This window comes from Palaemon carinicauda, chromosome 3 (assembly GCF_036898095.1).
Source record: "Palaemon carinicauda isolate YSFRI2023 chromosome 3, ASM3689809v2, whole genome shotgun sequence".
Classification (NCBI taxonomy): Eukaryota; Metazoa; Arthropoda; class Malacostraca; order Decapoda; family Palaemonidae; genus Palaemon; species Palaemon carinicauda.
In genome coordinates this window covers 148773836-148800547 of record NC_090727.1, presented here as the reverse complement: position 1 = coordinate 148800547, position 26712 = coordinate 148773836, and the positions used below count along the sequence as shown (strand labels likewise).

The following is a 26712-nucleotide window of genomic DNA, read 5'->3' as shown; positions in this document are numbered from 1 at the left end:
TTAAGAATGATATTAGTCTGTAGGGGGGTTAACCATAAAAAATAGTAACAAATAAGTGCCCCATCATGTTGAAACCTAAAAAACTTAAATGTATGATTGTAGGTAGGTTAAGGACAATGGCTCCTCAAAATCCAGATCTCTGTACTGATAATGTTTCTTTAACTCTATATGAATTTTAGGTGTGATTCTTGATTGCAAATCTACTTTTGAGAAACACATCCAGTCTGTTTCTTTTTCAATTGTACAAACATTTGGCTTAACGCGTCTTTCAAGATTTTCAGTAATTAATCTATTCTGAAATGTTTTAATTCTTTCATTCTGCCTTGTCTTGAGCATTGTTCTCCTGTCCAGTCTTCAGCAGCTCAACTTCATATTAATTTGTTGGAAAAATAAACTTGGTCTTAAATTTCTTATTACTGATCTTGATATTAATCTTTGGGACTGTTGTTTAGTTAGTTCTTTATGAATGATGCATAAGATTTTTCATAATTCTGACCATCTTTTACATTCGGTTCTTCCCAGACTACAAATAAAGTATGTAGTACTAGGTATGCAATTAATTCTAACATTCATGCCTTCCCCATCAAAAGGTTCAATGCTAAACAGTATTCCAGAAATTTTATTCCAGCTTTGAGCAGACTGTGGAATGAACTTGCTCATTGGGTAGTTGAATCAGTGGGACTTCAGAAGTTCAAACTTGGAGCAAATGTTTTTATGTTGAACAGTATGACATAAGTCTTAATAGTTTATATATGACAGATCTATTTCAACATTGTTACTGGTCTTAAGGTGTTTTATATTCATTATTCGTTACTTCTCATGTACTTTATTTGTTTCCTTATTTTCTTTCCTCACTAGGCTATTTTCCCTGTTGAAGCCCTTGAGCTTATAGCATCCTGCTTTCCCCACTAGGGTTGTAGCTTAGCTAGTAATAATAATACTGTAGTAGTAGTAGTAGTAGTAGTAGTAGTAGTAGTAGTAGTAGTAGTAGTAGTAATAATAATAATAATAATAATAATAATAATAATAATAATAAATTAGGACACTAACTACCCAAGGTTTGGCTCCATGTTGGTGCCAAGTTGGCATCCTCCTACTCACTGCTGCAAGAAGAGGAACACTAATTTCACAGTCCCTTCTTCCTTCCTATGTCTACTTTCCTAAACTGGCTAAGTTGGGGGCCTCAAAAGGTGTATGCATGTAAATGGCCACTTTGAGTAGAAATTACTGGCTATCTTGACCAAAGTTTAGAGAAGAGGATGATGCTAGTTTGTCCTTAGCTGTCTTTTCCCTCCTCATACCAATGCTTTCCACTGAATGTTAGACCTTGACCTACACTCGGCACATAGGGATGATGGCAAACAATCATGTCCCTAAAAGAAGGGTAGAACGTGGATTTATAGCCGGCTTTGACATAAACCATTTACAGCAGCTACCTTTTCCCCCACAGTTACTAACAACTTCCAGCTTCAATTCCTAGATGAGAATAAAGCCAACAATCAACCATTCAAATTGAAAGTATAAATAAAAAGATTAACACTCATTGGATAGGCTATATAAGCGGATGAGCAAGTTGGTGGAGTAACGAGAACTTTGGGTGAGGAGGAAATGCTCCCCTAAATCTCGATGTCACTGGCAGCAAGGTGACAGATTGGGTTTAAGGCAATAGACAAGATGTCTCTTCGGTTTTTACTCCTGATGCCTGGTGGATGATCTTACTGAAATTTGTAGTGACCGGCAAAGATTACTTGGCTTAGTTATAGAGGTACTGCACATCACAAGGAACTGCTTTTCCTTTGATGAATTTAGCCCATGAATCATCTATGAATTTAGTCAGTTTATGGAAAGCAAAAATAACAGAATGGCCCCAAGTCCCGGGCGTAGCTGAGAGCTAAGAATCTCCCGGTTTATAAATACAGTGATACCTCGGTAGTCGAACGACTCTATACTCGAACAATTCGGAGTTCGACCAAAATTTTCGAGAAATTTTTGCTGCGGTGCTCGACCAAAAATTCGGTACTCGACCAGCCGAACACGTGACGACCGCATGGGCTTTGTGATGATCGCGCCATCTCGGCCACTCTCGCTTGTTCGGGAAGCATCAGTTCTCTCGAGAGCGTCACTCAGACAACGCGCGATCAGCATTCGTTGTGATTTAGTGATTTTCAGTGCTTTTAATTGCTTTTTTAGCTTTCATAATGAGTCCCAAGAAAGTAATGAGTGTTAAGGGGAAGGAGAAGAGGAAAACAGTGCGAACAACGATCGAGTTGAAGAAGGAAATTATAGCGAAATATGAGAATGGTGTACGAGTGTCCGATTTAGCGGTAGAATACGGAATGGCGAAGTCGACCATTTCTACGTTTTTAAAGCATAAAGAAATGATTAAGAAGGCGAATGTTGCAACGGGAGTTACGGCGGTAACTAAGCAAAGGCCACAAGTGATTGAGGAGATGGAAAAGTTGCTTTTAATATTTATTAAAGAAAAACAGTTGGCCGGGGAAAGTGTTAGTGAAGCGTTCATTTGTGAAAAAGCGTTGCATATCTATGAAGAATTAGTGAAGAAAAGTCCGAGTACCAGTGAAAGTGATTCATTTACATTTAAAGCGAGCAGGGGTTGGTTTGAAAAGTTTCGTAATAGAACAGGTATTCGTAATAGAACAGGTATTCATCATTTTCGAAGAATACTGCAGAGGAGGAAGAAACAATTAACAATAGACCAGTTTTTCACAAAAGAAAAGAAAGCTGCTACATCAAAGCCTGTTTCTCCTCCAAAGAAGAGACAAAGAAGAGAAGAAACCCCTGAAATAGATCTGCCCACCCTTTCATTGGAGAGAGAAACAACTCCTGAAGGAGAACTACCCCGCCACATCATGGAAGGGGACTCTCCTTCCAAGCAGTAACCTCCCCCTTCCATCCTCTCCACATCCATCCCTGTATGCCATCGAACCGCTGCTCAAAGGTATGTTCACTACAGTACAGAAAATGGTTTAAAATTGTTTTATTTTAGTACAGTAAATGGTTTAAAATTGTTTTATAGGATTTTCTGACCAATTTCATACACATTTAGATAATTATTGTTGTTTAGGTACACGTTTTATTAATATTTTGGGCCTGTTCGAGTGCTTGGGAACGGAATAGAATATATACCATTATTTCTTATGGGGAAAAAAAATTCGGTACTCGAACAAATCGGAGGTCGAACACGGATCTCGAACGGATTATGGTCGAGTACCGAGGTATCACTGTACTAAAGAAAAATTGAAAATTGGTAATTGAAAAGTTACAACCATGAATCAGATTGGTAAGTTACAGCAAGTAGAGAATTAATTTATGAAATATAGTTTGGATATCTTGGTGCTAACTGAAACAATATATATATCTACTCAGGAAGATCTTAGACTAAGGCAATACTGTATATATATCTACTCAGGAAGAACAGATGGAGTTGGAAGAGAAGGGGTAGGAATGATGATAACACCAAGAGCAGAAAAGACATTAACAGAATGGAGAGCTGTAAATAGTATATTGTTACTTGCAAAGTTTAAATCAAAGCAGTGCAATATGAGTATTATAGTTTGCTATGCACCAACAAATGGTTCCTCTAAAGAAAGGAAAGATGAATATTATGAAGAACTGGAGAGTGTAATAGATAAGATCCCAAAGAGAGATATGAAAATTGAATGATGTCTTCAAATTGCATAGAATTATTATTGAAATCTCTACTCGATCAAATAAGAAGCAGCATATACCCATCAAAAAGGGAAATGGATCTGTTATAACAACACAAGATGAAGAGGGGCAATGCTGGATGGAACACTTTAGTGAGGTCATGAATAGGAGATATGATGGGAATAATTTGATCGATATACCTGATGCAGAGGAAGACATTTATGTGCCTATGAAAGAATTTTAGTGTGTTTGAAGTAGAAGCTATCATTAAAAAACTAAAGAGATGGGAAGCACCTGGATACGATGGAATAACTGCCAAGATGATACTGGCCGAAAATGAAGCGACTCCCAGAATACTTACAAGATTAATATGTGGCATGAAGAGGCAAAACCTGATGAATGGGAGCTAGGTGTGGTGAAAATGGCAAAAAAGATCTGATTGATTGCAATAATTACAGAGGCATAACACTTACGTCAGTTGTCATGAAAACATATAGTATGCTCATTCTAAAAGAGACTAGAGAGAAAGGCTGAGAGATGAACAAGCAGGATTTAGAAAGGTAGAAGTTGTACTGTACTGCCAAATTTTCACTTTAAGACATGTGGTACAGCAATGTGTAGAATATAGAAATCAACTTTTGATGGCATTTGTGGACAACGAGAAACCCTTTGATAGTGTGCACCAGCCAATTTTGTGGAGTCATACGTTATTTTGGAATTCCTCTTATGTATGTAAATTTAATTAAGTCTGTTCATGAGCATAGAAAGTGCAAAGTTAATGGTGAATGGTGGAGTACTCCAAGGGAATACGTTGTCACCTATGTTGCTTATCCTTCTCATGGATTTTGCAATGTATAGAAATAGTTAGGGATGGTGAAGAAGAATTGGACTGGATTGGTAAAAGGAAATTAGCTGACCTAGTGTATGCTGATGATGGCATCCTTAGCAGAAAACCACAGGACATGCAAAGCTTGTTTACCAGAATGCATGAAATATCACATGAGGATTGACTAAAGATAATTAGAAGAAAGACAGAGATGGAGAGAACAGAATATGCAAGGGAAGCTGGAATATCATTGGAAGGAGAAAAGATTAATGAGGTGGAATCATTCAAATATTTAGGGGCTATGACCTCTAATTACATGGTCTTTAACCCTGGATAGGTACGGTGGGTCGTTTGCGACCCCGAGGGTAAAAAAAAAAACAGGTTTTTCTCACGTGACTCACCCCTGTGACTGAATTTGTGGGTGATCGACCTGCAGGAGGTGTCTCCCCTACACGCTCTAGTAGTGTCCAGATGTGCATTGCTGTAGCTGTACTCCTTCCCCGATTTCTGAGACGCGTCGGGGTCGTTCGCGTCCGAGTTTACCCTTCTGAGGTAGTTTGCATAATTATCAAAGTTATTACGTATTATGAAATTGTCGTAGAATGGTGCAACTTGTATAGGTTATCAGTTGTGGAAAGTCTTGGTGGATTGTTTGGCTACCATGTGCATGTTTTTTTTTTTAGTTAAAATGTCGTTCATCACCACGAGGACCATTTTACCGCGAGTGCCCCTTTTTCATTTTTTTTCATTTTTTTGCCAAGTCATTTTTCCGTAAGATATTGCCAAATAGTGTCGTAAAACTTTTGCTTGTTTAGTGTTGGAAAGTGTGTCTAGATGATCTGGCTACCCATGCATGACTTTGTTTTTGTCAGATACGACGTAGTTATTGGTATATTGGGTATTTAACTGCGGTTACCAATTTCTGTTTTTTTTTCAATATTTGTAAAAATTACTACGTAGTAAGGAATTGCCGTATATTATTCATTTTTTTTTCATGTTTATGTGTTAGAAAGTGTGCCTTGATGGTTGGGCTAACACGTGCATGTCTTTTTTTTTATCTGAGATGTCGTATATTAGAATGTCGGGCATTTTACCGCGAGTGTCCCTTTTTAATTTTTTTAAATTTTTTTGCCAAGTCATTTTTCCGTAAGATATTGCGAAATAGTGTCGTAAAACTTTTGCTTTTTTAATGTTGGAAAGTGTGTCTAGATGATCTGGCTACCCATGCGTGATTTTGTTTTTGTCAGATACGACGTAGTTATTGGTATATTGGGTATTTAACTGCGGTTGCCAATTTCTTTTTTTTTTCAATATTTGTAAAAATTTACTACGTAGTAAGGAATTGCCGTATATTATTGATTTTTTTTTCATGTTTATGTGTTAGAAAGTGTGCCTTGATGGTTGGGCTAACACGTGCATGTCTTTTTTTTTTATCTGAGATGCCGTATATTAGAATGTTGGGCATTTTTCCGCGAGTGCCCCTTTTTATTTGTTTTGCATTTTTTTGCTTAGTCATGTTACCGTAAGGAATTGGCAAGTAGTGTCGCAAAACTTATATTTTTATAGTGTTGGAAAGTGTTTCTAGATGATCTGGCTACCCATGCCTATTTTTTTTTTAGCCAGATATGGCGTATATATAAGTATGTGTTCGATTTTCCTGTGATTGCCATTTTTTCGTTTTTTCCCATTTCTTTCAAAATTACTACGTACTAAGGAACTATCACAGAGTAATATTTCATTTATATGTTTATTTGTCGGAAAATATGCCTTGATGGTTTGCCTAGCACGTGGCTGAAATTTTTTTTTTCTGAAATGCCGTATATTAGAATGGCCATTTTTCCACGAGTGCCCCTTTTTATTTGTTTTGCATTTTTTTGCTTAGTCATGTTACCGTAAGGAATTGGCAAGTAGTGTCGCAAAACTTATATTTTTATAGTGTTGGAAAGTGTTTCTAGATGATCTGGCTACCCATGCCTATCTTTTTTTTAGCCAGATATGGCGTATATATAGGTATGTGTTCGATTTTCCGGTGATTGCCATTTTTTCGTTTTTTCCAAATTCTTTCAAAATTACTACGTACTAAGGAACTATCACAGAGTAATGATTCCTCTAGATGTTTATTTGTCGGAAAATTTTGTTTACTTTTTTTTTGATTGAATATCATCAAATTTTTTTAGCTAAAATATTGTTTTACATTTTTTTTTTCGATTTTATTTCCCTTCAAAAAAATTTTTTGGGTCAGAATTTTAATTTTATAGTCGTAAAATAATCGACAATTATCCAGCAACCCACCATACAATTTTTATGCATATCCAATAATAATTAGATTAGTAAATAACACCTTGAAATTGACATACCCTTCCTACATTTCAAGTGGCAGATTAGGGAGTCTGAGTCAGTGTGGTTGGCGGCCATTTTGTGGACATATCCGAAGCGTAAGCTGCCCTATCTATATATATTCTTGTTCCCTATAGAATTTGTGATATTTTGGTATATTTTTACCTGCATAAATATCATATTATATATTAAATATATGTATTTTTTTACGAAATTTCCAAGTACTCAAAAAATTACCTTTAGATATGGCCCCTGATATAAATGTAATTTACAAAATAATGAAGATTTTTTTACATATTTCTATTTTTAGGATAACATATGTTTATTCCCTAAAAAAATTAGCCACTTCCTATTTCATTTGGGTACCCAAAAAAATTCATGAAATTTGGACAATTTTTTTTGGCCAAAAAAAGTTACCCTTTTTTTCTCATTTCAGATCTTCACCTCCATGGGTCTGACTTCATCCAAAATACATCAAGATGTGTCCTAAACATTCAAGAATCAATTACTAAAAGGATTTGTGTATATATGTATAAACTTTTTTTTTATGAATTTTTATGTCAGGTCTTTTTTTTTTTCTACTTAATTTTTTAAAATATTTATAATAAATAGTTTTTCTGCAGATGAGTAGTATTTATCTTTACAGTTGTTTTAAGCATTCATTGAAGTTTTTTTTGGCAAAAGAAAAAAGGAGGTTACTGCAAAAACTGATTTTTCAAGAATTTTTTTTGGCGTCGGGGTCGTTCGCGTCCGAGTATACCCTTAAAGGGGTGTCCGAGGACCGTACCTATCCAGGGTTAAAACTGGAGTTTAATGAAAAATTGAAAATGTTATTTTCATTAGTAAAATAAATTTTTGAATATACTTACCCGATAATCATGTAGCTGTCAACTCCGTTGCCCGACAGAATTCTACGGAAGGGATACGCCAGCGATCGCTATACAAGAGGGGGGTGTACTCACCAGCGCCACCTGTGGCCAGGTACTGCAGTACTTCTTGTTGACACCACCTCAATTTTTCCTCGGTCCACTGGTTCTCTATGGGGAGGAAGGGTGGGTCAATTAAATCATGATTATCGGGTAAGTATATTCAAAAATTTATTTTACTAATGAAAATAACATTTTTCAATATTAATCTTACCCGATAATCATGTAGCTGATTCACACCCAGGGAGGTGGGTGAAAACCAGTGTACATGTATATCAAGAAGCTAAGTATCCCGTATTTCATATTATCAGTTATTCAAAATAACAATGAAATTATAAGTACCTGGTAAGGAAGTCGACTTGAACCATTACTCTGCCTTTAATAAGTTCGTCTTCCTTACTGAGCGCAGCGTTCCTCTTAGGAGGCTGAACAACTCTAAGGTGCTGAAGTATCAAGGGCTACAACCCATACTAAAGGACCTCATCACAACCTTTAACCTCGGCGCTTCTCAAGAAAGAATTGACCACCCGCCAAATCAACAAGGATGTGGAAGGCTTCTTAGCCGACCGTACAACCCATAAAAAGTATTCAAGAGAAAGGTTAAAAGGTTATGGGATTATGGGAATGTAGTGGCTGAGCCCCCGCCTACTACTGCATTCGTTGCTACGAATGGTCCCAGGGTGTAGCAGTACTCGTAAAGAGACTGGATATCTTTGAGATAGAATGATGCGAACACTGACTTGCTTCTCCAATAGGTTGCATCCATAACACTCTGCAGAGAACGGTTCTGTTTGAAGGCCACTGAAGTAGCCACAGCTCTCACTTCATGTGTCCTTACCTTCAGCAAAGCAAGGTCTTCTTCCTTCAGATGAGAATGTGCTTCCCTAATCAGAAGCCTGAATAGTAAGAAACTGAGTTCTTAGACCTTGGAAAAGAAGGCTTCTTGATAGCACACCATAAGGCTTCTGATTGTCCTCGTAAAGGTTAAGACCTTTTTAGATAGTACCTAAGAGCTCTAACTGGGCAAAGTACTCTCTCCAGTTCATTCCCCACCAAGTTGGACAGGCTTGGGATCTCGAACGACTTAGGACAAGGACGTGAAGGAAGCTCGTTTAGCAAAAACCGAGCTGCAAGGAACATGTAGCCGTTTCAGATGTGAAAACTATGATCCTGCTGAAGGCGTGGATCTCACTTACTCTTTTAGCTGTTGTCAAGCACACGAGGAAAAGAGTTTTTAATGTGAGGTCCTAAAAAGAGGCTGATTGGAGAGGTTCAAATCTTGATGACATAAGGAACCTTAGGACCACGTCTAGATTCCAGCCTGGAGTGGACAACCGACGTTCCTTTGAGGTCTCAAAAGACCTAGGGAGGTCCTGTAGATCTTTGTTGGTGGAAAGATCCAAGCCTCTGTGGCGGAAAACCGCTCCCAACATACTTCTGTAACCCTTGATCGTAGGAGCTGAAAGGGATCTTACGTTCCTTAGATGTAACAGGAAGTCAGCAATCTGGGTTACAGTGGTACTGGTTGAGGAAACTGCATTGGCCTTGTACCAGCTTCGGAAGACTTCCCCTTGAGACTGATAGACTCTGAGAGTGGATGTTCTCCTTGCTCTGGCAATCGCTCTGGCTGCCTCCTTCGAAAAGCCCCTAGCTCTTGAGAGTCTTTCGAAAGTCTGAAGGCAGTCAGACGAAGAGCGTGGAGGTTTGGGTGTACCTTCTTTACGTGAGGTTGACGTAGAAGGTTCACTCCTAGAGGAAGAGTCCTGGGAATGTCGACCAGCCATTGCAGTACCTCTATGAACCATTCTCTCGCGGGCCAGAGCGGAGCCAACCAACGTCAGCCGTGTCCCTTTGCGAGAGGAGAACTTCTGAAGTACCCTGTTGACAAGCTTGAACGGCGGGAATGCATACAGGTCGAGATGGGACCAATCCAGCAGAAAAGCATCCACGTGAACTGCTGCTGGGTCTGGAATCGGAGAACAATACAACGGGAGTCTCTAGGTTATCGAGGTAGCGAACAGATCTATGGTTGGCTGACCCCACAGGGCCCAAAGTCTGCTGCAAACATTCTTGTGAAGGGTCCACTCTGTGGGGATGACCTGACCCTTCCGGCTGAGGCGATCTGCCATGACATTCATATCGCCCTGAATGAACCTCGTTACCAGCGTGAGCTTTCGATCTTTTGACCAGATGAGGAGGTCCTTTGCGATCTAGAACAACTTCCACGAATGAGTCCCTCCCTGCTTGGAGATGTAAGCCAAGGCTGTGGTGTTGTCAGAGTCCACCTCCACCACCTTGTTAAGCTGGAGGGACTTGAAGTTTATCAAGGCCAGATGAACCGCCAACAACTCCTTGCAATTGATGTGAAGTGTCCTTTGCTCCTGATTCCATGTTCCCGAGCATTCCTGTCCGTCCAAAGTCGCACCCCAGGCCGTGTCTGATTCGTCCGAGAGGAGACGGCGGTCGGGTTTCTGAACAGCCAAAGGTAGACTTCCTTGAGAAGAAAGCTGTTCTTACACCACGCGAGAGTAGACCTCCTCTCTTCGGAAACAGGAACTGAGACCGTCTCTAGCGTCATGTCCTTTATCCAGTGAGCAGCTAGATGATACTGAAGGGGGCGGAGGTGGAGTCTCCCTAACACGATGAACAGGGCCAGCGATGAAAGTGTCCCTGTTAGACTCATCCACTACCTGACTGAGCATCGGTTCCTTCTCAGCATGCTCTGGATGCATTCTAGGGCTTGGAAGATCCTTGGGGCCGACGGAAAAGCCCGAAAAGCTCGACTCTGAAGATCCATACCCAGGTAGACAATGGTCTGGGATGGGATGAGCTGGGACTCCTCAAAATTGACCAGGAGGCCCAGTTCCTTGGTCAGATCCATAGTCCATCTGAGAATCTCCAGACAGCGACGACTTGTGGGAGCTCTTAAAAGCCAGTCGTCTGACGGAGCCGGACACAAGATCATGGTACTGCTGCACAGTCTGTGAACTGTCAACCATGGGGAAGCGAGGAAGTACAGTGACAACCCGAAGCTGTCTAGACTGTCTGGGTCGTACAGACAACTCCTTATCGGGTTGCTGAGGTTGCCGCACTGCGTCACAACAAGTCACTTCTGCTGGTTGTTGAACGTCTTCCCAGTGACACACTGACTCCGTAAACAAAAAATCCTCTAACAAGGACTAAGCTTGGACTGCATGTCTTGCAACACAGCTCAAGGTCTATGGGAGCAGGTGTGGTAACAGACGGGGTTAGCGACTGAAGTGGAACCATTACCTTCCCTGGAAGCATGTTATGCTTAAATAAAAGTCCATAGGAGGCTACGCAGCTAAAGGCTCCTCTCCAAATGACAGAGTCCTCAAGGGAATATCAGAAGGAGGGAGAATAGCACTTTCTCATCTACAGGGACCATATCCGAGAAAAGCTAAGTTCTCTCAGTGAGGGTTTCACTGGTGCAAAAGCAGCAGACTAGAAGGCAACGTTATGAAACTGCTTGACAGTCTAGTGAGTTGGCAACAACCAAAGATGTGTGACTGAGAAGCATGCGGTAAGGTATGCAGAGCATGCTGTATGCAGAGCATGCTGTATGTAGAGCATGCTGTAAGGTAAGCAGAGCATGTTGCATGGCGTGTGGCTTATGCTGCATGGGATGAGGCTCATGCTGCATGGGATGAGGCTCATGCTGCATGGGATGAGGCTCATGCTGCTTAAAAGAAATCTGAACCTGACACTAATCTAGCTGTCCGAGGATTTACCTGGTGAGACATCAGTCTCTTTACCAGAGAGTTTTACCAGATTTCCCCGGGCCACCACGTGACACAATTGGTAGTAATTCATTCAAATTACCTCTAATGAGTCAATATGGATAAATATCAACACAACATCGTGTTCAAATAGAAATAAATTTCTACCTCATACTTGGGATCGAACACTAGCCCCTTCTAATGAAAGGCCAGGTCGAAACCAACCATGCCACGAGAGCCCATAGGATGTCGCATAGCATGAGGCTCCTGCCTCATGGGTTGAGGAGGATGCCGCATAGCATGAGGCTCCTGCCTCATGGTTTGATCCTGTGAGGTTCCTGCCTCAAGAGTTGCGTCTGCCTCAAGGGTTGAGGGGGTAGTTGCGCAGAGAGAGGCTCATGCTGCATAGACTGCGGTTCAAGTTGAATGGGAAGAGGCTCAAGCTGAGGAGAAAGTGGCAGATGCATGCGTTGAGGTGGCTGACTCATAGCATGAGGTTCCTGCCTCAAGAGTTGCGCTTGCCTCAAGGGTTGAGGTGGCTGCGCAGAGAGAGGCTCTTGACTCACGAGTTGAGGTTCTTGAGGTGCTTGCCTCGAGAGTTGAGGTTCTCGCCTCGAGGAAAGTGGAGGTGGTTGCTGCGAGAGTTGAGGTGGCTGCCTCAAGGATGGTAGAGGTTGTCGTACCTCAAGAGGTTGCTGCCTCGAGGGTAGTTGTAATGCAAGATACTCCTGCCTCAAGGGTAGAGGAGGTTGTAAGGCATAAGGCTCCTGCCCCCATTGTTGAGGAGGTTGCTGCGTGGTAAGAGGCTCCTGCCTCAAGGAAAGTGGAGGTTGCTGCACAGCGCTGGTATCTGGCAACTCCCAACGCGGCAGCTCACGCATGGAGGTAGCTTGAGGAACCTCAACCTCATACGTCTGGCAGATTGTACTGCGCAGAGGAGGAGGAGCGTTCGCAGGAGGAGGTGTATTAACCTTCTCTGCCTGAAACTCCTGCATCAACACCGCAAGCTGAGACTGCATTGTCTGCAGCATAGACCACTAGAGTTTAAGAAAGACAACAACAAACGGAGCTACTGTCCGTTGAGAATGAGGGTCTAAAACAGCTGGTGCGGCAACAGACGGAGCTACTGCCTGTTGCGATACCACCTTGCCTCTCTGGGAGGTGTGCAGTTGTCGTACTGCAGCAAGTCCGAACTGACCCAGGGCTAATGGCTACACCTAGGAGTTGGACTTGTGCGGAAGGGACCGACTTGCACTTAAAAGCTGCAAGATTTGGTCCATGGTTTCTGCGAGAAACCTCTTCCGCAGACGAGGAATAAAAGGGCTCTCTCGTCTTTGTGTGGGTGGGGTGATCACGTCGGCAACGTGTGTAGATACACCCGAAACCACGGAGGGAAAAACGTCTGTTCGTCGATCAAGGCCTGTTGAACCCATAAGTCCTTCGACATTACTTCTCCCCTGGGCTTGGGAGCTTGTAAGAGGTCCCAGACTAGGCGAACAACTGGCACGAACAGACGAACCCTCGAACGCAACACTGTAACACTTTGCGCTTATCACTTGTCACTTTTGATTTTCTGTTTGCACTTATTTCACTGAACTCGAAACTTTAAGTGGTTTGTACCTGAAACACGCAATTCTATCCTTCCTTAAAAGTTAGTAATTGCGAAAACAGAATTACAATGTAACAGAAAAATCTAATGAAAGATAAATAATTCAGTGGCTGGAAAGAGACTAAACACTAGATCAAATAAACTACGTTTAAAATCTCTCACCGCATAAAGCTTGAGAACAAGAATAAAACTCTAGAAACGTTTACCTTCTTCCCCTAAAGAGACTAGGGAGAAGAGCAAAAACGATAACAACGTTACTCGCTTGAACGAAACGTTTATCCTCCTCTCTCTCCCTCCGTCTCTATCTCTCTCTCTCTCTCTCTCTTGACTTAGAACCTGAGAGAAGAGCCCAATCATATATATCGTTAAAACATATTATTGTTAAAGGAAAAAAACTGAAAGATTTCCCAAATAAAAAGTTCCTTTATTAGAATTAAAACCATTAAGCTAAGAAAGAATGAACAAAACGCTAGAAACGGTTTACTCTTACTGCAACGTGACACCGTGAAAATTCTCTCTCTATCGTAACGATAGAGCGCAAGTTGAACGTTCTGAACGTCAACAACTGCAGAGACAAAACAAAACGTTAGTTCAACTTTGAAAACAGTACGAGACTATCAAAGAAATTCTTTCAAAAACATTAAAATAGCATAATATGTTAACAGGTAAAACCGAAATGACGGGCTCAATGTTAATTAACTTCGGTACCAAGAAAAGACCGCCTACTATTAGGAAAGGTCGAATATAAACAAATATAAAAATTAATTTTAATAAGTTTATAATAAAAGGAAGTTAATCGAAGAGGCCTATAAAAGGCGGAGAGATATAAAATAAATCTATAACTTTTGTTAAGCAAAATTAAGAAAGAGAGTCTATACTCTCTTAGACACCAACACTTCCGTCTAAGGGAAGGGTCGGCCATTTAAAAGTGAAAGAGAGTTCATACTCTCTTCGTCACCATAATTAATCAAATTAATTCCAAAAGCTAGCTAAGCTAATGATAAAACTTCCTGAATAGCGAAAGCTAAACTCTAGAGCAAATACATCACCAAATCGTGAGCAAAAACTCCAGAATCAACAGCGTATCCATGTAGGTCTAGCCGGAGGCACGACAGAGGAAAAATTGAGGTGGTGTCAACAAGAAGTACTGCAGTACCTGGCCACAGGTGGCGCTGGTGAGTACACCCCCCTCTTGTATAGCGATCGCTGGCGTATCCCTTCCGTAGAATTCTGTCGGGCAACGGAGTTGACAGCTACATGATTATCGGGTAAGATTAATATTGAAAAAAAGAAAATCAGACAATGGCTAGGTTAGGCAAAATTTGGAAATCAAATCCCCTGAAATTACATGAAAAAAATCAGCCTATACATCACTTTAGTGAGATCGGCGATACCGTTTGGACATGAGTCATGGTGTGACAATGAAACAATCTTCAACATATTTAGTAGTTTTGAGAACAAAGCCCTCAGAAGAATACTGGGAGTTAAATGGCAGGACAGAATTAGAAATGAAACTTCAAGAGAGATTATCTGAGTGGATGAGATCATGGTGAGGGGTAGATGGAGTGGTTTGGGCATGCTCTTTGCACTCCTCCAGAGAGATTAGTTCACCAAACTTTCAACTGGGCTCCACAAGGCACTAGAAGAGTTGGAAGACCCAGACCTACATGGCTGAGGACTATGAAGTGTGAAGTAGATAATGAATGGAATAGTATTGATTCAAAAGCTCAAGATAGACATGACTGGCAAAATCTAAGCAAGGACATTTGCGTCAATAGGCGTGGAAAGAGGAGGAGATGATGATGATGATGATGGATAGGATGCAACACTACATCTGTCTAGGACAGGAAAGTGGGCAGGACTGCTAGCCCGCCCTCACTACCTCATTAACAAAGACTTTCTCTATTCTATATACGCGTAGGAATAAAAAGGGCTCCAGTGCAAGCAGACAAAATAATGTGACTTACCCATAGAACCAGAAGTCAATATGACAAATTTGTAAGAAATTTGTATTTTTCCTAACTAGCTACAAACCTGAGTTCTTTACAGAGGGGTATAGCTTCGCTGAAGGGATACAGTACAGTACTCCTATGTAATGAACGAGGGTTTGTATCCGTGTCGGAACAGCTACTTTTTAATACTAATTTAAAAATTAATTTCATGTTAGGTTATAAGAATAGTCGACACTTCTTGACTTCTTGATACAAATGAAAAGTCTTGTACCAGTGCACAACTTTGAAGCATTCCAGTACAGTATTTCAAAAAATCAAAATGTAAATAAATAAGCTAGCAACACTTAAAATTCCTGTAGAATATTTTTATACTCACAGCAGGTATGCTGACTTTTGCTTTGGCAAATGCTAATTTTATTTCATCTTCAGTGAGACCTTTTTTCCGAAGGAATGCTGTCTTTTGGTCATCTGCATGTTGAGCAACTTTTGGATTTGTAAGAAATTTAGCTGCCTCCTCAATCTGAAATGTCATTATAATAAATCATAAATTATGCATTTTACTTACACATGAATATGTGTACAGTACTGTAAACTGCACATATTTTGTACCTCATCATCCAATGACTGTAAAATATAAACAAAATACTTTCAGAACCAGCTTTACTCAAAATCCAAATAAAATCCTGAACAATTGTTTATCATTATCATCAAGAGGGGAAGTTCATCTAGCCATATGTGTATACTTATCTTGCTAGTCTCTAACTTTGATATATAAAAAAAAACAGACCATCTAAAAATTTAATGGAAAATAAACCCTGTGTGACTCCATGTAAATAAATGACAATAATCCATTAAGATATTGTGTAAACTCAACTGTCCTTCACTTCCATTAGTATACAGTACTGTATAAATTCCATTGCTATTAAGTTGACATAGATAGAAATTCCATCAGAGAAGTAAATCAGTCTAGTATCTAGCAAAATATTTGGGTTCTATGAAACAAAATTTATTTTACAGAAATGTTCTTGTTTGTATGAAATTTGAGTAGTTTTTCTAAATGGAGGATAATCAAAGTATAGAACAACACATTTAATTGTGAAGATTATCCAAAACTAAGTACAACTGGCCTGAAAAGATAACGGTTTCTAGTCTAATGGGAGTCCATCATTACCAACGATGACAAGAATCAGCCTTTTGTAAGTGGTATAAGCCAGGTCACAAGTCTTTCCTTAATGCCTATGGGACCTTCAGGTAGGTTTCAAGTAATTTGTTCTTAACAGCAAAACTCAGACTGTGAATCTAGAAGATTCACTTAGTAAGCTCCGCTAGAAGTTCTATCCCTCACCCACTTCAATAAGAGTCCTCCCCAGGGAGCCATGTCTCAGCCTAAATTGTATCTATGAAGTTTGTTAACAGCTAGTGGTCTTGTAATGTTAATACTGTAGACTGATCTTGGAGTGCCCTTCCATTCCAGGTTTCTATGATTATTTTGAGATTTTTTTTTCTTTTGTAACCACAAAGTACGGTGTCTAAATGTCTCCCATTAGACATTTACAGTGAACCCTCGCTACTTCGCGGTTCGACCATCGCGGATTCACCACTTCGAGGATTTTTTTCATAACCCATGTATATACATATATCGCGGATTTTGGTGTGAGATTGGAGAAAGTAAGGAAAATTTAATCATGATTGATTTTCAATATAAAGGAAACTTTGAGGAGCAACAAAGATATCATTTGTTAGAGAGATAGAGAGAGGTAAGGAATGGGAGGTAGTGAAAAGTAGCCCAGAGAGAGAGGTAGAGAGAGAGAGAGAGAGAGGTAGAGAGAGAGAGAGAGGTAGAGAGAGAGAGAGAGGTAGAGAGAGAGAGAGAGAGAGAGAGAGAGGTAGAGAGGTAGAGAGGAGAGAGAGAGAGAGAGAGAGAGAGAGAGAGAGAGAGAGAGAGAGAGAGAGAGAGAGAGAGAGAGAGAGAGGGGGGGGGTTTAAATGTAATAAACAAAAAAATTTGATAGGTTATAAAACATTGGTGCTTATGTAATATCAACTGTATACTGTAGACGGTTTGAATAAGCTAAGAAATGGTATAAATGATACTTTGTTAGTGTATTCGTACACACTCAAGAGCGGCAGCTAGATGACAGCTGATCTAATCACAGCCAAAAGTAAAAAAAAAAAAAGAAGTCAACAATACTCGATTTTTAAAACACACCCGAAATTTAAAAACAAAAGTACACGCTTTCTTAATGTGCAATTAACTATTTAAAGAGTGGCAATTTTCTAGAATAAAATGATATTTCCCAAAAAATAGTGGTTTGCTGATGAAATCGGATGCCGTATTTTTAGCTATGATTGAAATGGATGTAGACTCGGCCTAATTATTTCGTTTCGTATTTAATTGACACTAAGAAAACTAATTTTAGTTTCTTCATCTAAATGTAAGTATTGTATAACACGAAGAGAGAGAGAGAGAGAGAGAGAGAGAGAGAGAGAGAGAGAGAGAGAGAGAGAATGAATCAGCTGTTGTAATTGAATGGCTTGTTTTTGTTTAGTGAGAATTTCCTCGCCACGACTTTAACAACAACATACTGTACTGAACTTTACAGTATTATACAGACTACTGTAATATGATAAAGTAAAATATTTGTAATCTATTTTATATGAAATGGGGCTATTTTTTTTTTGTTTAAAATTTACATTTACGTATGTAAAACAACTCTCTCTCTCTCTCTCTCTCTCTCTCTCTCTCTCTCTCTCTCTCTCCTCTCTCTCTCTCTCTCTCTCTCTCGTAGATTGTTTTCCTGCTTTGCTACGTATGTATGATTTTATATAGATACGGTAAATAATATTTTTAATAATATATTTTATAAAAGCTTTTACTGTAATATCATTATTTATCACTTTCATCATGCGCGTTAAATTCCTTAGTTTGTTTACTGAGCGTACTTTATGACGCCGTCGTTTCAGGCGGCGTCATAAAGAAAAACATTTCATTTGGAAGTCCTAAGAAAAATTAAGTAAAACATTAGTAATAACCAAATCAACATACTGTACTGAATAATCAATATAATCATGCAAAAACTAACCTATACACAGATGTGTAAATGCGTTTGTTTCTTCGTTATAATCAGAGATAAACGTAAACAAAACATTGGTTGCCATTTTTTATCGTGCTTTTTGGCGTGTTTAGGAAACGCATGATATAAAATCGCCTTTAATATTTGTGCCTGTTTTAGTTTAGGGTACGTTAGTACATGCATTAAGTGTTCTGTACATTAAAGGGTAGTTTGTTAACAGTACTACGTACAAGGGAAGGTTTTAAAAGTCTGAATATACATGTTAAATAAATAGGTAAATATGGTGTCACTACTTCGCGGATTTTCACCTATCGCGGCCGGGTCTGGAACCTATCTACCGCGATAAACGAGGGTTCACTGTACATCAAGTTTAGAGTAGACAATGTTTGAGCCAGCTTTTCTAGGTCCCTCCCTTCTAAAGGGTGAGCTGTATCTAAAAAGAAGCTGGTACTATGATAGAGAAATGATTTTAGCCAGGCACATCAAGAAAAAAGATTGGTATGACACTGACCCATCCTCCCCATTGCAAGGAGGCTAGAGGAGTTGCTTCTAGGCAGACACAGTCTGCAAGAAGGCTGCTCCATTGCGTAACTCTCTAGCATCAGATGTACAGCTTATTAAGAGGTAGAAGAGTCAGACATTCTCCCTTTTGCTGATCGCATTACCTTACACAAGATGCATACTAGTTGCATGAGGGTGCTGGGAATATTACAAAGCTACTGAGCAGCCACTTCAGGACCCAAGAAAAGGGGTCCTAGGACCTGTGGATAACAACAGTCAGGTAGAGAGAGAAGGTGGTCCAAAACTGTAAGACCCAACCTTCAACTTCAAGCATGCCAACAAGTTAACCGAAAGCAACTGACAGAGTTATGCTTGTGAGTTCTTCCTTGAGATGGCAGAGGTCCATACACACCAAAGTTGTATCTGCAAGTAGGCGGCCTCATAAAACCAGAAGGAACAATGTCTGGACACTTCCTTCGTGTCCCCGCTGGGCCTAATGAAAATGCAGCTACACACTCACGCAATGTGTTGAATCCTCTTCAGGTAGTAAAACCAGACATCTTTGCTTCAACTTTTAATGGAGAGATAAGATCAAGAAGGTCCTGCCCTAGTGTTCGGGACTCACAGGTATTGGGTCCTAGTAACAACATACGTGTGGCAACAAAGGTACCAGAAGCCAATCCTTCAAAGGTTTGACAAGAAGAGCCTGGAAAGTTTCCTGCTCTCTTACCGATACAGAAAAGAGACGAGTCTTGAGGGATGGATCCCTATGATATCCTCCTCAGGTTAGCAGGAGGTGCATTCACCCGTGCCCCGAGGACAGGGACCATCCCACCAAGGGACCTAAAACACAGGATTGGCAAGGGACCTTAAACATAGAATTGGCAATCTGCTTGCAGATGGACCGGTCTCCCGACGAAGAGGGATTCAAATATAACCGAGGAGCTGCTGCTCCTATTTTCTTGCTGAAGCAGAGAAGAGAGAATCTTGAAGGAAAGACCCTATGATGTCCTCCTCTGGTTAGCAGGAGGTGCATATGGCCTTTTCCTAAGAATGAGGGACATCCTACTCCTGGACGTAAGACCCTTCTAGCATGGAGCATGAATCGTTTCCCCTCCAATCTTCACAGAGGAGCTTTTTCAGCAGAGGTAGGCAAGGATGGTCACTATCTGATGTAAGGGAACTGTGGCAGGAGACAGGTTCTGTTCCATCCCCATCGTAGAGGTAAGGATATCCACAATCTGATGTAAGGGGCTGTGGCAAGAGACAGGTTCTCTTCCATATACACACACACACACTCACTCACTCACTCACTCACTCACTCACTCACTCACACTCTCTCTCTCTCTCTCTCTCTCTCTCTCTCTCTCTCTCTCTCTCTCTCTCTCTCTCTCTCTCTCTCTCTCTCTCTCTCTCTCTCTCTCTCTCTTTCTTTTGGGACCTACCTTAGAGCTGGCAGAATGCGACACCACTAGACTTAAGGCCCCCTATAAGTGTGAATGACAATATTCCATCCCACCTGAATGGGACTGGTTTCTAAGAATATCTGTTATTCCCAGCTTATGATCCAGCTGACCGAATACTGGGAAAATGGTCAAAGGCAAGCTCTGTCACTCCCACCTGGAGGAGGAGGAGGAGGAGGAAGATAGTTTTCAAGGGGAGAGTAAGCTTATGGTGCTGGTGACTGGTGCATGTGGACTGCTCACCACCAACCGGTGCCACAGAAGCAGCTCTCCCACACAACTCACACTTCGCTTGACGGGCACAAAATAGGTCAGTGGGTGAGCTCTATTACTCACTCTTGTCGACGGAGAGCAGCTCTTTAGGGCAAGAGCAATCCTCCTATGGATCAGTAGGAATGGAAAAGTTGGGTGAAACGTCTTACCTTTGGCTGACCTACAAAGCCAGCTGGGACTGCTCACCTGCGTACGAAGAAGAAAACTGTCACGTTGGGTTCACAATTTGCTTGAACACCCCAAAGATACTAGTCAAAGGGATCGACCCAATACTCCCTCAGGAAGAGGGAAAGCGACTTTCTTTTATTTCACAATAAGAATGATGAAGGTAGGTGCATACTGTATGTCCACCCTCACCTATCCTACAGATCCAACTGACTGAACCCCAAGGTAATAATTAGCAGGCGAGATCTGTAACTCATTCCCGAAAAAAAAAGAGCACTCACTAGAAGTCCCAAGGAGCTTCTTCAGAGAGGCCTCCTGAAAGATTACTGCTGCTTTTTCTTCAATGGTAAAACTCTGTACAGAATCAGTTCAAGGAGGTAAAGTGATCATCTTCTACCAGGCTCACAATAATCAATGGACAACAAAGGTGCTGATATCAAAATACACATAACAGCCAACAATAATACCCTGCCCTCAGCCATTTACTGGTTCCAAGAGACCTGACGTAAGTTGATTTTCGACATAAGATTAGATTTTCATCCTATAATGTAACTTATACAAAATAGTACTTTACTGTACTGCATTAACAAACTTTCACGTGAAGTAGAGTACTGTACAGTACAGTACCTAATTATTATTTTAAGACTTAAAGAGACCGACGCATGTTGGCATAAAATGGCGTAACTTTGATTTTATCATTGCATTCAATATTCAAGGAAAGTGACATAGGGTGGCATAAAATGACGTAACTTAGATTTCATCATTGCATTTAATAATCAAGGAAAGTGACATATAGTGGCATAAAATGATGTAACTTGGATTTTATCATTGCATTCAATATTCAAGGAAAATGACAAAATCAGAACTGATAGTGTACAGTATGTTATATCATACAGTGAGGTAGACCTATCTTGCTAAGAATGTTCATCTCCAACTAATGAAACTGATGGCTGTCACACCAGGTTCACAATCACTAACTAACATCGAAGGTACCAGTCAATCTGTGAGCTCCATATCGGTAATGAGGTGGCAGAGGGAACAATACCCGTATTAACCTACTCTAAGGTGCTAGAGATCAGTACCGTTCACCTGTAATTGATGAAACAGCTGTGGCTGTCTCAACAGGCTTACGTTTCACTAACCGTCTTTAAAGGTACTATAACATACTAGAGTGGGGCACAGGGGTAACGAACAATCCTCCTATATCATGACAGGAATGAGAAAGGTGAGTGCATAATGCCCATCCTCCCCTATTCTACAGTTAAAAAGTTACTCATGAATGGCAGAGGCAAGGAACAGTGACAATGCCCAAGCAGAACAATGCACTAGAGACTTATCATACAGTATATACATATGATAAGTGAACAAAGTCTGTCTCCACCCAGGCTAGGACCACGGAGGGCCACGCAATGAATGCTGATGACTTGGCAGGTAAACCTATAGGCTCCCAAAAACCATCATCCTTAGCTCAAAAGGACGGTGAGGTTACAGTCACTACAAGAAATTTTCAAGCTTCAGCAAATCTCAAACCTCAGTTCAACAAAATGCCAAGCAGGGTTTCAAATAGGTTACAACAACCCTGATTTTTGGTCCAAGTACGACCACTAAACTGCAATCAGTGCAACAGTGGAATCTTTAACATCAGCTCAGGCTCTGCTTCTAACCCTGAAAGTACCAGCTAGCAGGTGAGTAAAATCACTACCTCCCACAGTGGGGAAAATAATCACTAAAAGACCCACGGTACTTTTATCAATAGGCCTACTTTAGCGACTGCAGTATCTTCTTCGTCATCTTCTTTTCAAGAAAGAAGCGTCGACAAAGAGAAAGGAGGAGAGAAGAGAAAGAGAAAAAGCTAAATTTCTTTACTTCCCTTTTCCAGCCAATATCCCTTGCTGCCACACAGGAGTTATGGTCTGGGTGAAAAATAATGACTGCACTTCCTCAAAGGAGGAAGCTACAAGAGGTTCTTGTATCAAAGGGAGCACAGGAAACACAAAGACACTGCACTACACAGGCATCACCACTCATGGAAAAGTATCAGTCCGCTGTGCCTACCAGAAAAATTTTGAACATTTTCAGGCAGCAAAGTACAGGTGACAAATTGGGTAACTCCCTCCCAAGTCAGGGAGACTACCACAAAGCAAGAAGAGTTACGCTCCGAAAGTTCCTTGGTTTCCTGATCAGAAGAGGAACATAAACACTCCCTCGGGAGGATGCTACATACAGTTACCCTATCCAAAATGTACACAACATTCAAGAGATTAAAAAGGTTTGTATCCTCAGAGAACCCAATCCATCCACTTCACCAAATCTTTACTTTTTGGTGTACTTCCGCTGTTACCAGTGAGAACACTAAAAAAATCAAAACTTATCACAAACAAAATTAAATATCTAATAGTCGAAAGAGATCAGCAACATTACAGAACTCCTATATTCATTACAGCCGAAGACAAAAGTGGCTTGTCCGAGACAGGTAAGTGGGTGGGGCTTCCCCTTTGCACCACCTGTCATTACAATAGTCAACTACAATACCTCATTAATAATTCAACGCCCATTCCAGCCCCGCTGAAGACATGTCCTTATCTTAAAAGACGAAAAGTTTTTAAACGTGTAGGAAGCATAATAAACCAAAAAGCTATCAAGTACAGTACTTTTATGTTCGTTGTTAAATATCTATCAAGGTTAATGTAATGAAACCAAAACATGATTGAACATACCAAGTTTTCCCGAGAGATCTGTGGTTCCTCGTTTGTTTCTGAACTCATGATGTCCTATTTACATTCTGTGAAATAACAAAAATGTGTACAAAATTACAAAAAATCACAAAGCAATCGTAATATACTGTATATTGGATACATAACTTAAACCTCAATACTATGAATATGAAAAACAAGACAGCCAAACTTCGTAACAAACTCATTAGAATCTATACAGTATAGACTAATGAGAAATTAAATGGTGAATGGCAAATATAATACACAGTAGAGTAAAACATATCTGTTTTAATACATTATCTATATTTCAAGTATAAACCCATTACTGTACTGTACTTCATGGTAGCTGAACTAAAGTAAAGGAAGATGATGACTTCCACCTAGTCAGGCATGTATATCCATACTCCAAGCTCCATGGCTCCCCTACCATAGAAAAAAATATTCCTAGAGTTGTCTAAACCTCTCCTAAAAGATGAGGGTGAAGAAAGCATGAACTTTAAAGTATAGTACAGTACTATAACGGGTTTGTATTAAAAGAAATCTACTATAGAGTATTAAGTTGGCAAAATAAAAATGTACTATACTGCATTTGTTTTAGATACAGTACTGTAGTTAGAAAGAGTAAGTACTGTAGCCATCTAGGTGGGAAGGCCTCGTACCATCTTCCTTATATAGTACTGTACGTTAAAAGACTTAAGTCACAAACGTCTACACGCGATGGTCTTGAAAACTATAAATATTAGTACCGTACAGTATCAGGATTATACTGTAAACTCTAATACATACACCCACATTATTCTAATAAGCCATTCAATAGTTCATGCTGTCTTTTTAATAAATAAATACTGTATCTTTTAACTGAATAGAACATGAAACTCCCAATAATACAGTCAAAGGCAACTTACCTTGCGGTATGACTGTACTCTGAGCAATAATGTATTATCCAATAATGGATAATACATAAGTTTATAAAAAGATGGAATTTAGTAATCTTCATAAATGAATTATATTGGTGGAGCTTTTCCTTTTGAAAAACATAAGGCAAGTTGTTGAGAAATAAGATACATATTGAAATGAGAATTTGTGTTAGTTTCAACTCAATTACATATATGTGTAGTTTTTGTTGTTGTCTTGAGTATTGAGCTATGCATCTGGTTTTCAGCATTTTCACTTCATCCTATTATCAATATGTAATTTTTGCAACAGTTTTCAAGAAGCAAATATTTACCTGCTGGCAGATATGGTGACATACATTAGTAATTTATCTAAATTCTAGTGATCTACCACAAATGAGCAAATTCTTTTCACAATTTAAAGTCTTGTATACAGTATACTGTACAGAAAAAGTTTACCAAAGTTGTTTTGGAGTAGGAAAGTGAAAATGACAAACTTGGAAGTAATTTGTATTTTTCTTAACTATACAAACCTTAAGCTCTTTACTATGGATATTTCGGCAAAAACTGAAAATAGTCATTAAACATTTTAACGAGATATAACAACCCGCCACTAATTAGTGGAGGGTAGACCAGCCATCCCACTCACACACATGCCAGTGATATGACGTCACTTTTGATTGCAGGCATGATTTACCGGGGATAGGGGATGGCGGGCAAATGTGAGTAAAGAGCTCAAGCTTTGTATACTGTAGTTAGGAAAAATACTAATTACTTCCAAATTTATCACTTGCTCCAACACCTAATACAACCATTTCCCTTTTCACTATGGAGACTCACTGTTGGTGGGTGGAAGTGCTAACCAACTGGCTGGTAACTTGAACTGGGGTGCGACCCTGTGCGGAGAGGTAACCTGACACCTCACTAACTCTTTTCGTATATGTGAGAGCTAAAGCCTGGCAATCAGTATGTGTGTGAGAATTAAGCACTGTGACTTGACCAGGTAAGGATTTTTGGAGTGGAACATTCCGCTTGCTTAACCTAGTCATTGCCTAACTCTCCCTCGCTGGGACAGGGACTAATATACCGGTATTTTATATTTTAGGCTATAAGGAATATGGTTTTTACCTGCAGCTAGTGCAGGCCAGCTTACAGAGTTCTGCAGGTGCTGTGCCACAAGAGAGTGGAAGATAAATAAAAAAGTGGCCAGTCACTTTAATATTCATCCCAGACTAATCCCGGGTAACATCTGCCCTCAACTGACTGCTGCTTATGCTGGAAGGGAGCAGAGATATTTTAAACCCCAAGTTGTGCATCCACCACAGGTCCTGTATGTTACGTCTTGCAGGTCGTGGGCTGTTACGATTGTCTGACACTTCCAAACACCTGCTTGAAGTACTGTACCTATGCCACAGAGTACTGTAGTTCTTTTTAAATGTTAGGGACATACTTATGCCCCTAACATCATGATCTGGGTCTACGATCTTGCGGAGGAGAGTCTGAATTCAAGGCCCGATCCTGGGGCGTGCGATTCCAACTTCCACTTGCCCTTAGCGCAGGAGTAGCCATTGAATTCACTCCTTGGAGCATGATCCCAGCATGCTATAGCTCATTCCCTGACTCAAGTTATTGAGAAAATTCAGGTAAAAACTAGTCTTCCCTTCTGATTGCATTGGGAATTGGGATGGGTGCCTGAATAGTTTATAAAATGTTTTTATGGTATCTGGTTAGCCAACTACTCGTGGGGTAGCCAACTCATACCTGGTTAACCAACTACTCAGTGGGATAGCCAATTCCTACCTGGTTAGCCAACTACTCAGCGGGGTAGTCAACTCCTACCTGGTTAGCCAACTAGGCCTACTCAATGGGGTAGCCAACTCCTACCTGGTTAGCCAACTACTCAGTGGGGTAGCAAACTCCTACCTAGTTAGCCAACTACTCCGTGGGGTAGCCAACTACTCCGTGGGGCAGCCAACTCCTATCTGGTTAACCAACTAATCAGTGGGGTGGCCAACTTCTACCCGGTTAACCAACTACTCATTGGGGTTGCCTACTCCTACCTGGTTAGCCAACTACTCAGTGGGGTTGCCAGCGCCGCCCGAGATTGAGTCTGTTCAAAACCCAGAAGGGTCAGATGATTCAATAGAGAGGAACAAGGATTGTTTGACTCTCAAGCATAAAACCAACTCCCACCTGAGTACCCGTCGGCACCGAGAGGTTCCTTAACAAGGGAACATTTTAAGTTGATCGCTGTCGAGTTATGCGATCGGTTGCAAGCAACTGTCTCTGTAAAGGGATGACAAAATCTTGTCTTCCAACTTTACACGCTGGGATGAAAACCATAGCGAGTTGACTGTGTATGTCCGCCTACGGGCTGGTAAACACCGAAACCAGTTATCTCTACCACATGATGGCATTACTGTACAGCAAACCTTAGAAAACTTATTAATGTCAAGCAAACGATCAGTCCCCAGAAATAGTTGAAACCGAGTATGCTTCACGAGCAAAGGAATGTCAGTAGGTTTTGTATGATGGCAGTATGATTATTATTATCAATATTACTTGCTAAG

The 26712-nt window shown here is 40.4% G+C and overlaps 1 protein-coding gene across 5 annotated transcripts in view; it reads right to left on the bottom strand.

The window, feature by feature from the left end:
- Pex14 (peroxin 14) overlaps window positions 1-26712 on the bottom strand; it is a 174031-nt gene that overhangs the window by 53800 nt on the left and 93519 nt on the right. For all 5 annotated transcript variants that reach the window (XM_068370873.1, XM_068370870.1, XM_068370874.1 and 2 more), the window contains exons 2-3: window positions 23253-23317; window positions 15436-15579 (exon numbers count right to left, since the gene is read on the bottom strand). In XM_068370873.1, coding sequence (XP_068226974.1) covers window positions 15436-15579; window positions 23253-23300 — 192 coding nt within the window. In that variant the 5' untranslated portion in view covers window positions 23301-23317. The remainder of the gene's footprint in view (window positions 1-15435; window positions 15580-23252; window positions 23318-26712) is intronic.